This window comes from Camelus dromedarius, chromosome 2, assembly GCF_036321535.1.
Source record: "Camelus dromedarius isolate mCamDro1 chromosome 2, mCamDro1.pat, whole genome shotgun sequence".
NCBI classification, from domain to species: domain Eukaryota; kingdom Metazoa; phylum Chordata; class Mammalia; order Artiodactyla; family Camelidae; genus Camelus; species Camelus dromedarius.
The window spans coordinates 51,479,090-51,492,678 of NC_087437.1; the positions used below are offsets into that span (position 1 = coordinate 51,479,090).

At 52.2% G+C, this 13,589-nt stretch overlaps 2 protein-coding genes across 7 annotated transcripts in view; one reads left to right on the forward strand and one right to left on the reverse strand.

Annotated features, from left to right (window-relative positions):
• ECE2 (endothelin converting enzyme 2) overlaps positions 1–13,589 on the forward strand; it is a 30,140-nt gene that overhangs the window by 4,773 nt on the left and 11,778 nt on the right. Inside the window, exons 1-4 of one of the 6 annotated variants that reach the window (XM_031452365.2) lie at positions 11,761–11,917; positions 12,196–12,420; positions 12,627–12,762; positions 12,972–13,187. In XM_031452365.2, coding sequence (XP_031308225.1) covers positions 11,879–11,917; positions 12,196–12,420; positions 12,627–12,762; positions 12,972–13,187 — 616 coding nt within the window. In that variant the 5' untranslated portion in view covers positions 11,761–11,878. Of the gene's footprint in view, positions 1–278; positions 747–11,760; positions 11,918–12,195; positions 12,421–12,626; positions 12,763–12,971; positions 13,188–13,589 lie in introns of those variants that run through there. The other 5 variants (XM_031452374.2, XM_031452369.2, XM_010976196.3 and 2 more) reach the window with 5 other exon arrangements.
• On the reverse strand, positions 1,211–3,468 carry CAMK2N2 (calcium/calmodulin dependent protein kinase II inhibitor 2). The gene is made up of 2 exons (XM_010976197.3): positions 3,133–3,468; positions 1,211–2,247 (listed from the first exon to the last, which is right to left on the reverse strand). The coding sequence occupies exons 1-2, from the start codon at positions 3,299–3,301 to the stop codon at positions 2,177–2,179; spliced, it is 240 nt and encodes a 79-aa protein (XP_010974499.3). The 5' UTR covers positions 3,302–3,468; the 3' UTR covers positions 1,211–2,176.

Below are 13,589 nucleotides of genomic sequence, written 5' to 3' on the forward strand. Positions count from 1 at the left end.
AGGTGTGGGAGCCCATGACAGGGAGGGTGAGCAGCTGACAGGAAAGTAGTGCCCCCTGCACTTGACATCACTCCCATGCTCCTACCTGACTAGAATATGGCCCTTCCCCATGGAAACACCAGGGGTGGAGGAGCCTCATTCTTTTGCCATGCAAAGCCCTGAGCTACTGGATGTAGAGTAGCACCTGAGATTTCAGTGGGAGGGCATCTGGAATAATACTGACCTTTGAGAACCTGGAGATGGACTCCTCACCAGTGGCTTCTCTATCTGCCTTGCAGGTGAGCCGGGTGCTGGTCCATGGGGGCCGGTTCATCTCAATGACCTCTGCTGCCCCTCACTTTCGGACAAGACACTATGCCCAAGCCCGTTATGGCTGGTCCTTGAAGCATGCAACCTATGGCAACAGTTTCCACTTCCATTTCTACCTCATGCACAAGGGCAAAGAGCTCAGTGTGGCCCAGCTAGCCCTTGGGGCCCAGATCCTCTCACCCCCTCAACCTCCCACTCCACCCTGCTTCCTCCAGGACTCAGATCATGAAGACTTCCTCAGTGCCATTCAACTGTGAGGCCAGAAGCATGGTCCTCCAGCCCTCCCTGCCTTTCTGTCCTGGGCTCAAGTATTTGGAATTCCTGACTCAGGGCTTAGGGTTGGGTCTAAGGTGCTCACATCCCAGGAGCCTCATTCCTAAGATAGAGCTGATGGAAGCAACCCCACATGAAAAAAATACAGCCCAGGTCAAACTAGATCCCAAATCGCAGGTTTCTGGCTTCCTCAGATCTCTCCTTGGTTCCCCCACTTCCTCCCCCACCATACTGAACCACCAGTGATTCATCCCTGGGGCAAAGCTCAGCACAACTCTTCTGCCAGCCAGACTTGGGAACTTGCATCCCTGCAGCCTGTTACTGACTCCCATCCAGCCTGGATTTAGCCACAGGAGACTACAGACTTTGAATCTAGATTGTTTTATGCTTCTGACCCCAGTTCCAGCCACAATTCTGGTGACCTATCCTGCTTAGGTTGTATTATTTACCCAAGGAAGTCACACTGTAATGATGTTCCTAGGCCAGGCTGGCCTGCCTGAGTTTGCTTGACAACACTTCTCTGCCTTTAACATGCACCTGAGATTCCCAAGTACCTGCCCCCTCCCCAAAAGGAATTGGAGTTATTTGGGCCTGACTCCTGAGCAGACCAAAGCAGTGGCCAAACACACACACAGGGAGGTCTGTGTTTATTCACACACTCCTGGTACAGTGAGGATGGAGGAACATTTACAAAGGACACCCCTGGGTTGAGAACATCTCCAGGGCCACAGGTGTCATCCAAAGATGCAGAGCAGTCCCCATTTGGCTTTCCAGGGGCAGGACGCAGGAGTCCAAGGTAAAATCAGACCTGGGCCCTTGGAAGGTGATACCTTGAGGGGAGGGGTCTGCCAGAGAGCCACCTGGGGTCAGGCATGGACAGACCGGCCATGGGGTTGGTTACCATGTTGGGGGCTTGTCTCATCCCAGCCTCAACACCAACACCGTCCTATCTGCCAGGCGCAGAAGAGAGAGGCCGAGACCATAGGGGGAGGGCACGAACCATGAGGGGAATCAGTAAACAAAGAGTCGGATATAAAAATACAAATGTGCTGAGGAAGTCCCTTAGAAAGAGGCTGAGGCTGGGGTCACGCCAGACAGGGGTGGTGTGAGGAGCGGCCTGGAGGGCTGGGCTCAGGTGGGTGGGAAGCTCATGCAAGTACGCAGCCAAACATCCCTGGCCGCGCGAGGTCCGACACCGGCCGGCAGCGGCTCTGCAGACCAGACCTGCCGGAGAGGGGCGGGGCAGGGGAGCCGTGCGGGAAGGGGCGGGCCGGGGGCTGAGGGCCGCGGGTCTCTGTGTCCTTTCCGGTGTGCGGGGTGGGGCTGCGGCCCGAGGTTCTAAAGTGCATGAGCGCGGCGGCGGGCTCCGGGCCGATCCGCGCCGCCGCCACCGCCGCCGCTGTGGTGCTGAAGCGGACAGCTCCGGAGTGCCTGGCGGCGGCGGCAGCGACTACGACCCGGAGGCGGCGCGGCCCTGCAGCCCCCGCCCGCGGGCGCTTGGGCCGGGGCGGGGGGCGCCGGCAGCCGCATCGCCGGCCCGCGGTCCTGGCCGCCGCGTGGCTGGGCCCGGAGCCCGCCGCCTGAGCCGGCGCGTCTACACTCCGGACGGCGGCTTCTCCCCCATCCCCTTCAGCACGTCGTCTATCCGGTCATCCTCGATCACCACTGCGCAGGGAGAAAGCGCGTCAGCCGCGCGGCCTTGGGGGGCGGCGGCGAGAATAGGCCCCCGGTCCTCGCGCCCAGCTCAGCTACTGCCTGTGGCCCAGCGACGCCCTCGGACCCCCATGGCACAGTGGCCTCGCCATCCAAACTCTCCTGCCGACTCAACCCATTGCTGACCCCAGTTCCCACAGATCCCCTCCTCTCTTTGCGGAGGAACGCCCCTCTTCCAAAGGCTCCAGCCGTTCAATCTCCCAGTCCAAATCCTCCCGCCGCCTGAGCTCTCCTCCATCTGAGCTGATCAGAAAGCGTTTGCTTATGGGATCCCCCCGTCTACCCTCACTTCAACAGAACCCCCCTCCTCACACAGAATCTCCATCTATTCCGGCCCTCTCCCCAATCTAACCCTCTTGCGGCTTGAACCCTTCCCATCCTGGCACCATCAGAGACCCCCCACCATGCAAACAGCCAGGACAACCGAACCCCCGGCCCCCTGCCCACTCTCCAATCGGACATCCCTCCCCACCCGAAGGTTCTTCTGTAGCATCCACCGACTCAGCGTTTGATCCTGAAGAAGCGACCTGTCGCCCCACGTTCCCAGTTTCAGGCAGCCCCAAATGCCCCGGCCAGCCCCTCCCCCTCGCCCGGGTGCCAAGGCTCTACTTCCAGAGGTGGTGAGCATCGAATCCGGGGCACTGCGTTCCCAGGAGAGGGGAAGAGGGGGACACAACACTGCAGCAGGGACCCTCCCCCCTCAAGCCCCAGCCCGCGAGCGGCTGGCTGCGCTGGTCTGCGGCAAGAGCTGCGGGCGCTTGGCGGGGAACTGCAGCCGGGGGGCGCCCGGCGGAGGGTTTCTGGGTCAAGTGACGACTCCGGGCCCCCGCCGCGTACCTCTCTTGGCTCGGCCAATCTGGCCCAGCTTGGGGGGTCGCTTGGCTTGGTTGCCCGCGAAGAAGGAGTTGGTGTCCTGTAGGCGGCAGCTGAAGGAGAGGTCAGAGCCCTCGGAGTCGGCGCCGAAGCGGCCCATCTTGTCCTCACTGTAGGGCAGGATCTCGGACATGGCGGGCGCGGGGTGGGCGCGGGACTGCGGCGGGGCGCGGGCGGCGGGCTAGCTGCCGGACCGGCCCTAGCTCAGCAGGGGAGCCAGCGGAAGGATGAAGTCATGCAGCATCCGGGGCTGCGGAGCCAAGCGGGGCCTCCTCCCCCGCGCCTCCGCCTCCCGGGCCGCTGGGCAGGCGGCGGCGGCGGTGGCGGCGGCGGGGACCGGGCGGGGGCGGGGGGCGGGGGGCGGGGGTGGCGGCGGCGGCAAGAGCGGAATGACGATGAGCGCCCGACTGCCGCAGAGCGCGGCAGGCGGGGCGCGGTGGAGGCGGGGCGGACACCGGCCAGGGGAGGGAGGCGGGGCGGGAGGGGGTGCTGACAGGAGCGCGCCCAGTTCTCTGCGGAGGGAAAGGAGCGAAATGGGAGGGTCCTGCACAGTGGCGGGAGTCGCGGCAGGGCGAATGGTACGGGCCATCGCGTGCAGGGTCTAGCGGGGAGAAGCGGGACTAGGGGAGGGCAGGAGCTAGCCTGGCACCCTAGGGGCAGAAGAGTCTGGCACAGAGGCTCTGAGAGGCAAGCTGGGGGGACTGGGAATTGAGGGGCGGGTCAGGGCCAGAAGGCAGGAACAGAGCCAACATTGCAAGAGGGGACACTGGAAGCGCTGCGCGGTAGGGTCGGATACCGCGGGAGGTCTGCGGGATACCGCGGGAGGTCTGCGGGAACCCGCAGGACGCGGGAATAGCTCAGTGACTGTTGTCCCTGCCATTGGCGGGCTCTTGTGTAGGGTTGCTCTTCGGGTCTTAAACTGTTCCTCTGGAGTCTATTTCTCTGACTGTCCTGTTTCTGTCTCTGCCTACCCACTTGTCAGTCTATCTCTATGTGTCCGTCCGTATCTGTGTCTCGGTGGCCCATAACTCTGTGTCGCGGTCTCTACGGCTGTCTCTTAAGTGTCTCTCCCCTTCTGTGTCTGTCTCCATGCTTGGCTCTATGTTCCACGGTGACACATAGGAGCCTCAGGGGCTGGGAGAACCGCAGGGCGCGGCGAACGCTTTGAGCCCGAGTTTCGGCGCCAGCTGCAAAGCCGGGGGTGGGGGTCAGGCCTGGTACCCGCGCGTTACCAAGACCTCTCCTAGGAGAGACAGAGAATGGAGCCGAAACTCAAGCTCAAAGCGCCCACGGTGCCCTGCGGTTCTCCCAGTCCCCGAGGCCCGCGCTGCGCGTGCGGTGTAAGAGAAATGAATGACCGCGTTGCGAGGGGCGCCCTGGCTGCAGGTGAAGCGGGGAAGCCCGGAGCGCCTGAGGACGCGGCGTGCGCCGGTGTGTGTCAGGAGGTAGAGGGGGAGTGATAAAGGGCGCCCCCTACCACCTCGTTGCGGAGGGTCATGTGACAGTTTTAGCTGCACCGGTGGTAACAAGCCCTCTTTCCCACCCCGACGACCCTCCTCCCGCGTCGGCTCCGGCCGTCAGCGGCTTCGTCACTTGCTCGCTAGCGCGCAGGGGCTCTGGCGCAATCATTGGCCTTGGGGGACCGGGGTAGGGGTCCTCATATTTGGCGACACTGACGACAGAGCTCAGGGTAATAATCATCCGGGCGCTCAGTCCACATTCAAGGTGGAGGGCTCCCCACCGTCCCTGAAGCGCTTTACCTCCTTCCTTCTGAATTACATAGCTGGTGAGGCTGCCTGGTGCTAGGTCTCCTTGCTCCAAAACTCCCCAGTTGTTAATCCCAGGCACGAAATGACGAATGCTCTGGTGGCTGCTCTCAGGGACCAGAATGGGGAACGCGAGAGGATGCCTCTTTTCAAGTCTCACTCAACACTACAGACCAGGGACCCATCCCTATCAAGTCCTGCTCTGTTGCATTCTAGTCTCTGGGATGAGGGCAGAAGCTGGAGGTGGAGGCCCAGCTGCCAGTGAAAGGAGCCTCCAGACCTGGAAAGACAAGAAAGGCTGGAATCCAGGGTCACTAAGAGAGAGTCCAGAAAATTCCATTTCTATGGGAGGTTGTCCAGTGATTTGTTCGAATCCAGGCTCTGCCACTTTCTGCATGACCTTGAGCTGACAGTCCACAATTACAGTTTCTTTTTAATTAGTTCATTTGTACTTGTAACATTTTAGGAAATTCACACAAAACATTTCATATATATCCTTCCAATCTTTTCCTCGTACATTTGCATAATATGCATACCTCTCTGAACCCCCATGTTTTAGTGTGAAGCCCAGAGATGACAGAGCCTACAGTAAGGACAGTTCTGTAAATGAACTTGTCCTGAGGTGAAGTAGGTTGTCTCGGGAGGTAATGAGCTGCCCCTCACCAAACGTGTTAAAGTGGCCATCAGGGTTCTTGCCAAGAATAAGAAGAGAGCACTACGTGCAGAATTGAAACAATTCTCTTTTCTCCACCCAAGAATGAAGGAGACTGGAGGAACAATTTAACTTGGAATTCATTTGGTTCACTTCTTAAATAATCTTATTCCTGTCCTTGCTGTGCACACTGGATCAGGATTAAAGCAAAAGATCTAAGTGCAGAATTGTAAAGACACAGTAATACATAAGCTTCAACTATGTTGTGAAAATATGGGTAGAGTTTTTAAAATTATAATCCTCTACTTAAAATTCTGATGTTCTGCATCCCTGCCCATGAGACGAAAATTCATTTTCACAGCTAAGAGGAAAAGAAGTGTGTTGGGATTTTGGGGAGAATACCTTGAATTTCTCTTGAAAGCCCCTCAAAACCTAGTGGAATTGACACATAGCCATATGTTCTAAAGAGAAAAGTATGCCTTTTGACATCTGAATATTAATGGCCCTTTCATTCAAGTGGAAATTGTAGGCCTGTGTAGTGGGTTGAACAGGTTCCCCCCTAAAATTCCTGTCCACCTGGAACCTCAGAGTATGACCTTATTTGGAAACAGGATCTTTGCTGATGTTAATTAGTTAAATTAAGATGAGATCATACTGGATTAGGATGGGCCCTAAATCCAATCACTGCTGTTTTTGTAAGAAGAGGATGCACAAGACATACACACAGGAGAAGGCCTTGTGAGGAAGCAGAGGTAGAAGTGATGTGGCTACAGACCAAGGAACACTTAGGATTGCTGGGAGCCACAAGAAGATGGAAGAGGCAAGGAAGGATTCTTCCCTAGGGCCTTCTGAAGGAGTATGGCCCAGCCTATATTTTGGACTTCTGGCCTCCAAAACTGTTAGAGAATAAGTTTTTGTTGTTTTAAGCCACCCAGTTTGTGGTACTTTGTTTATAGCAGTCCTAGGAAGCAAACACATTGGTTACAAGCACTTTGGGGTCATCTTTTTACATCTCTCATGACCATATTTCTCCTTCCTTAAATTCTCTGGGGGCCTTTTGCTCCCACCCTGTCCACTCAAAGGAAGCTCATACCATGCGGGTATTTCTGGGACTCTTCTGTTTAGCAGAGGCTGATACATTACAAAAAAAGAATGAAGTAGATCTGTGTGGACTGACATAGTAAGATCTTTATAAGGCGTGCCAAAATGTCACCAAATAACAAGTGAAGAGTATGATTTCATATGTTTGAGAAAAGTATACACATATGCATATATACCTACACACACACACACACACACAGTGTATTTAGGGATGTAAATGCACGTAAAAGAAAGAGCAGAAGGATACCTACCAAACTGCTATTAATGGTTATCTCTGAGGATGGTACTGGGATCCTAGTAGGATGAATTTCATCTTTTGTTCTATATACTTCTGGGTATATTACTTTGGCAATAGAAAGATTTTAGCAATTTTTAAAAACTTTTTTATTGAGTTATAGTCATTTTACAATGTATCAAATTCCAGTGTAGAGAACAATTTTTCAGTTATACATGAACATACATACATTCATTGTCACATTTTTTTCTCTGTGAGCTACCACAAGATCTTGTATATATTTCCCTGTGCTATACATTATAATCTTGTTTATCTATTCTACATATGCCTGTCAGTATCTACACTTTTTGAACTCCCAGTCTATCCCTTCCCACCGCCCTCCCCTTTGGCAACCACAAGTTTGTATTCTATGTCTATGAGTCTGTTTCTGTTCTGTATTTATGTTCTTGTTTTTTTAGATTCCACATATGAGCGATCTCATATGGTATTTTTCTTTCTCTTTCTGGCTTACTTCACTTAGAATGACATTCTCCAGGGACATCCATGTTGCTGCAAATGGTGTTATGTTGTTGGTTTTTATGGCTGAGTAGTATTCCATTGTATAAATATACCACATCTTCTTTATCCAGTCATCTGTTGATGGACATTTAGGTTGTTTCCATGTCCTGGCTATTGTAAATAGTGATTTTAGTGATTTTTTAAAAAAGGTTTCAATCCAATGACATAGTCCATTTACCAAACATCACCCTCTAGCCCCAGACAAATCTGTTGACTTAGAAAGGGGATTAGTAGTTAGGAGCATGGAGTTTAGATTCAAGTCAAGGATCTGCCTTCTACTTGATGTATGACTTTGGGTATGTTATTAAGCTTCCCTGTTTCTTAGTTTCCTCATCTGTAAAACAGGAAAATGATATTGGTAGAATCTATCTTATGGGGTCATTGTGAGGATTAAATAAGCTAAAACTCAGGAAGTGCTTAGGGAAGTGCTAGACAATGGAATTGTTAGCTATTATACAGGAAAGCATAAAGAAGTTATAAGTAACTTCTTCATTAGATATATTCATATTAACATTTTGTTGCATGTCCTTCCAATCTCTCTCTCTCTCTTTTTTTGTAACCTATGCTTTTATACTTTTTTGCTTCACAAATGTGAGATTTTGTGATTCTTTTTCTTTCCTACTTAACTCTATATGGAGAACATTTCCTAGTAGTATTAACTCTTTTCCATCACTTGTAAATGTTGCATTATATCCCATTGTATGGATGCTTGATTTGTTTAACAAGTCGTCTACTCTTGGCCATTGAATACCCACTTTCAATTTTTTTTATTTGTTCTTGTTGTTATTATAGACAATGCTGTGATGAAAAAAATGTCATAAGAGAAAAATGGCCCAAATATTTTGTAGTTCCTCCAATCAAGAAGTAAAATCTGTTTCTCCATCCCTGAATTTGGACTTGGCCATCTGACTTGCTTTGCTCAATAGGGACATTAGCAAATATAATGCAAGCAGAGGCTTGAAACGTGTCTATGTACTGTGGCTTGCCCCATTTTTCATTGCTGGGAATCCTGAGACCATCATATGAAGAAGCCTGGGCTAGCCTACTGGGGAAGGAGAAATCACATACACACAGGGCTCAGTCATCCCAGCTGAGGCCCAAACATGTAAAGAAGCCATTCAGCTCCTGCTCAGTTGACCCTGACCCCACCCCATCAACCTACTCAAAATGAAAAATAATAAATGTTTGCTATTTTAATCCATGAAGTTCAGGGAGGTTTGTTATGCAGCCAAAGCTACTTGATACAAACATGCTATAGATAATGATTATGTTATGGAACAATTTCCTAGCATTAGACTTTCTGGGTCAAAGAATATCTGCACATACATTTTGATTCATATTGCCAAAAAGATTCTATCAGTTAATAAGCCACCAGCAATATATGAAAGCACACATATTCCCCATCTTTGTCAACACTGGACATTAATGTTTGTTGTTATCTTCATGACCATACTGTCCTTGTAAATTAATACATAAAGCATTGTCTATTCCCTCTCAGTTCACAATTCAGAGGGGAAAAGACCAAAAAAAAAAAAAAGGGGGGGGATTATTCTTATAGGAAAATAAGGAATAAATAGGAAAAAATAATAAAATGAGAGAATAAAACAGAGTCAAAAGTTATAGACACAGAGGAAAGAAATATAGTATTATAGAATACAGCAACCTCCAGGTATCTTTTACATAGAGTACCTAACATGTAGTCAGGAATAGTTGTGAGCCTAATAAATGATTTGGGTCATGAAAGAGGCATGGAAAAGAAATGTCCATTTAGGTGAAACCTAGTGAAACTGGAAACACTATAAAAGTAGGTAACAGATTCCTTCTTATGTGGCTGCATTTAATTCTCACAGCAACTCTCTGAGATAGGAATAAGTGTTCCCATTTTACAGATGGAGAAAAATGAAGGGTCAGAGCTTTTAAGTAACTTAATAAAGATTATACAGCTGATAAAGAATTGAGCCCATATTTGAGTCCAGGTCTGTTTGGCTTGAAGTCTATGTGCTTCTCCTCACTCTACCAGAGAAGATGTGGCAGAAGAGTAGCTGATAATGTTGGGAAGAAGTATATCCTCTTCTGATTCATATGGCTAAACTGCTCTCCAGAAAGGAGTCAGAATGCCTGGGTTTGAATTCCAGCTCTGCCATTTGCTAGCTGTGGCAGAGCAGCCTCTCTATGCCTCAGTTTCCTCATCTGTAAAATGGCTTCATGAGAGTAAATGAGTACATCAATGTAAAGCCACTAGAACACTGGCTTTCATCTGGTAAAGGGCTGTATAAGCGTGCTACTTCCAGCATGGCCTTGAAGCAGCCATGGGACTATTTCTAATGGGCCTATTACTGGGAAGTCCTTATAAAGTAACTTTGCTTCCACTCACATGGCCACATTGTAGTGGAATTTCCCATGGGGCCAGACTGACCCTGCTGCCATGTTTCCCTTCATCCAGGCTCGGTGGGGAGAAAGCAAAGAGGTGAGTGCTATGATGCCACATTGTCATCAGAGTGACTATCCCAAGGCCATGCTGCTACAGACCACAGTGAGGCTGGATGTGAAAGCTCCTTGATCAGATAATTCCTGACCAACCTAGCTCCCATCCACCTACTCTATGATATGGGAAATAGAAAAGGTTTCCTCCAGCCTTGTAATTCTCATTTCTACCTATAGGATTTTAATAACAATACCAACAAAACCAACAATAATAATAGCAGATACAATGCCCACTATGTGCCAGACACTGTCCTGAGCATTTTACAAGTATTGTTTCATTAATTCTCACAACTGTCCTTTGAAATAGGTACCATTCTTATTCCTACCTTACAAGTGAGGAAGTTGAGACTGAATCCAGCATCTTTCATCTTAATTATGACATCATACTGTCTCCTGTTTGAGAACATGCCATTTGGGGGTAGAAAATGCCAGAGAAAGCAATCCGACATTTCTCAGCCTGATCCATTCATCATCTACCCTTTCTCAGCCACAAAAGCATTCCATGTTAAAACCAACTGCAGAAAGATGTCTGAGAACAGAGGTGAGAGTCAAGAAATACAGGATGCATTTGCCACCATTCTAAGCCTTCTCAGGTCAAATCCATGTACTCTTTTTAAAGAGGAGGGAGGAGGATGAGGCACTTTTTAAAAAATTGTAGTAAAAGAAACACTAGGCACTCTTTAGTGAAGCATACTGCAACACCACCAGGCCTGATTAAGGAATGACAATATGGAAGGCAGATGGCAGACACATAGATGCCACACTATTGCCTTGCAGTTAAATATTGCTTGGTGATTTTTTTTTCTTGTAAACCTCCCAAATAAAGTAGTTTGCTTTCCTCAAGTTAGAAGTGTTAGCACGTCTTTTCTTTAAATATCTGTGCATAGCTGTTTTTTTCCCTGCCGATTTGTCACCATCTGTAACCCTCCCTTTGTGAGATGATCTGATGACAACAATTATCTTGGAGAGTAAAAGTGCAGTCTTGAAGCAACATATAAGGGTAGAGTCAGAGTGTGGGCTGTGTGTGCGTGCTGCCTTTGCACTTTGTGTGTGTGTGTTGTATGCCTGTTGTGTGTGTGTGTCCAGAACCTCAGTGCATTTCGTGTGTTGACTCTGGACGCCTTGTGCGTGTATACCTTGTGTGTGAGTATGCCCTGTATGCATTCTGTTAGTGTCTTGTGTGTGTGTGTGTGTGTGTGTGTGTGTGTGTGTGTGTGTGTGTTTACCATGGGTTGGCTGAGTGCCTGCCTGTGAACTTTGGGTCTATGTGCTCCCTGTCTAGATGTGCTGACACCCTGCATGTGGGTTACCTCCTGCATGCCGCTCTGTGTGTGCTGGTTGAAGAGGGTCCTCGTGGACAACTAGAGATGTTCCTCATGAGAGCATCATTTCTTAAAGGTGTTTAAAGGGGATGGGGAGAGCCCGCAGTTTGGGGAATTGGGTCAAGAAATATCTGCAGGGTTTGGGCCTGCAGGGGGTCAAAAGAATGTAAATTATGGGTAGCTTGTAAGAGGGTTTTGCTGGGATAGGGGTGCTGACCAACGCATAGGGGATCTCTGGCGTTTCTAGAGAGCGGCTCGCTCCGGGCTAGGGGCAGCCGGTTGGGCGCAGCCCTGCGGGGCGGGCCGCGGGCACCCGGAGCGAGGTCTGGGCGCCAGGCGGCTGGCGGGGCGCGGAGGCGCGCTCCTCCCCTCCCCCACGTCCCCCCACCCCGGGCACGGCGCCGCGGGGGGAGGGGGGCGCGGGCAGGCGGGGGCGGCGGCGGCGGCGGCGGCGGCGGCCGCCCAGCGAGGGGCTGCGGCGGCCACGGCTGTGATGGCGGGCGGCGGCGGGGCCGGGCTGGGGGCCGAGGCCGCGGCCTGGGCAAGGGCCAGCCGCCGGGAACCCTAAGGTGCTGCCGGCCGCGACTCCACCATGAGCGTTGCGCTGCAGGAGCTGGGTGGAGGCGGCAACGTGAGTGGGGGCCCCGGGATCCAGAGAAGAGGACCGGGGAGCAGGGGGAGGCAGAGGGGCCAACGGCGTCGGGCAGGGGCTCCAGCTCGCGGAGAAGGGGCTGCGAACTGCAGGGGCGGGGGTCGGAGGGACCCGGGCCGGAGAGCCCAGCCGGCCTGAGGGAAAGGGCCCTCACTGCAGGCAGGAGGGACCCGGCCGGGCGAGGGGCGCCGGGGCAGAGCTGTGGGCACGCAGCCCTCTCTGCCTGACCTGGGTTGGCGCCCCCGACTGTCTGGCAGATGGTGGAGTACAAACGCGCCACGCTGCGGGATGAAGACGCGCCCGAGACCCCCGTAGAGGGCGGGGCCTCCCCGGACGCCGTGGAGGTGGGCAAGGGGGTTCTCCCTGACTCACCAGGCCCCCGCCCTGGCATGACGCCTGGCATACCCAGGAGCTCTAGGTTGCCCTGGAGGGTCACCTGCCCCCACCTCTGCTCCATCTCTGGCCTCTGCGCTAGGACTATGGTGAGGTGATTCTAAGCCATGACGTTGCACAAAACGGTCTTGGGGCTCTACTCAGCCTGCCTCATTACCCCTGTGCCCCAAGTTAACCCCATTAGCGTCTCTGCTGCGCTCTGGAAACTGCCTGTGCCTTCACCCTCTGGGAGGACTTCTGTGATTGGATCAGCCACATGCAGCTTGCTAGCTCGTGGTCCTCCTGTGTTCCCCAGGTGGGATTCCGGAAGAGGACAGGTCACCTCTTGGGCTCGCACACTCAGCTGGAGCTGGTCTTGGCTGGTGTCTCTCTACTGCTGGCTGCCCTGCTTGTGGGCTGCTTCGTGGCCTTGGGGGTCCAGTACCACAGAGGTAGGTGGGCTCTCTCAGGTCACCAACCCTACTAGCTGTGTGGACTCTGGAGGCTGAAGGGGCTGCCAAGATTCTCTCTGGTTGGGGCCAGCCTTACCCTAGCTGTCCTCTCTCCTTCCATCCTTCCTGCTGTCATGGCCCCTTCCAAAGCGTTTGCCTCTCCCAGACTGACTGATAGTTCCCTTCCCACACCATGTCCTCTGCTACAGACCCATCCCATAGCACTTGCCTCACAGAGGCCTGCATTCGAGTGGCTGGAAAAATCCTGGAGTCCCTGGACCGTGGGGTGAGACCCTGTGAGGACTTTTACCAGTTTTCCTGCGGAGGCTGGATTCGAAGAAATCCTCTGCCTGATGGGCGTTCTCGCTGGAACACCTTCAACAGCCTCTGGGACCAGAACCAGGCCATACTGAAGCACCTGCTTGGTGAGTGGTCCTGTTAGGGAGATGTTGTGCCAAGTACATGCTTTGTGCACAGCACAGGGCCTGCACTTAGTAGGTACTCAGTAAATGTCCATGAGTGAATGAGTAAGTGGATAACTGCTAGCACTCCTGGTGGAGGAGATGCAGAGAACAGGGGGTTTCTGAGGGATGGAGATGTGTTTGAGGGGGCAGACTTCTGAGGATAATGACGGGACTACTCTCTGCACTCTGAAGCACTATTGAGGTGTGGTAGGCACTAGAGAGTCCTTAGCGCTTAGAGATCTTTGAGGGTGTTCCTGGACAGGGGAGAAGAAGCCATACTTTGCTGTTGCAGTCTTCCTGGGTCTACATTAGGAGGACTGCCCCTTGAGATGGCAAGGAGAGGGACCAAGCAAGGGCCCAGGA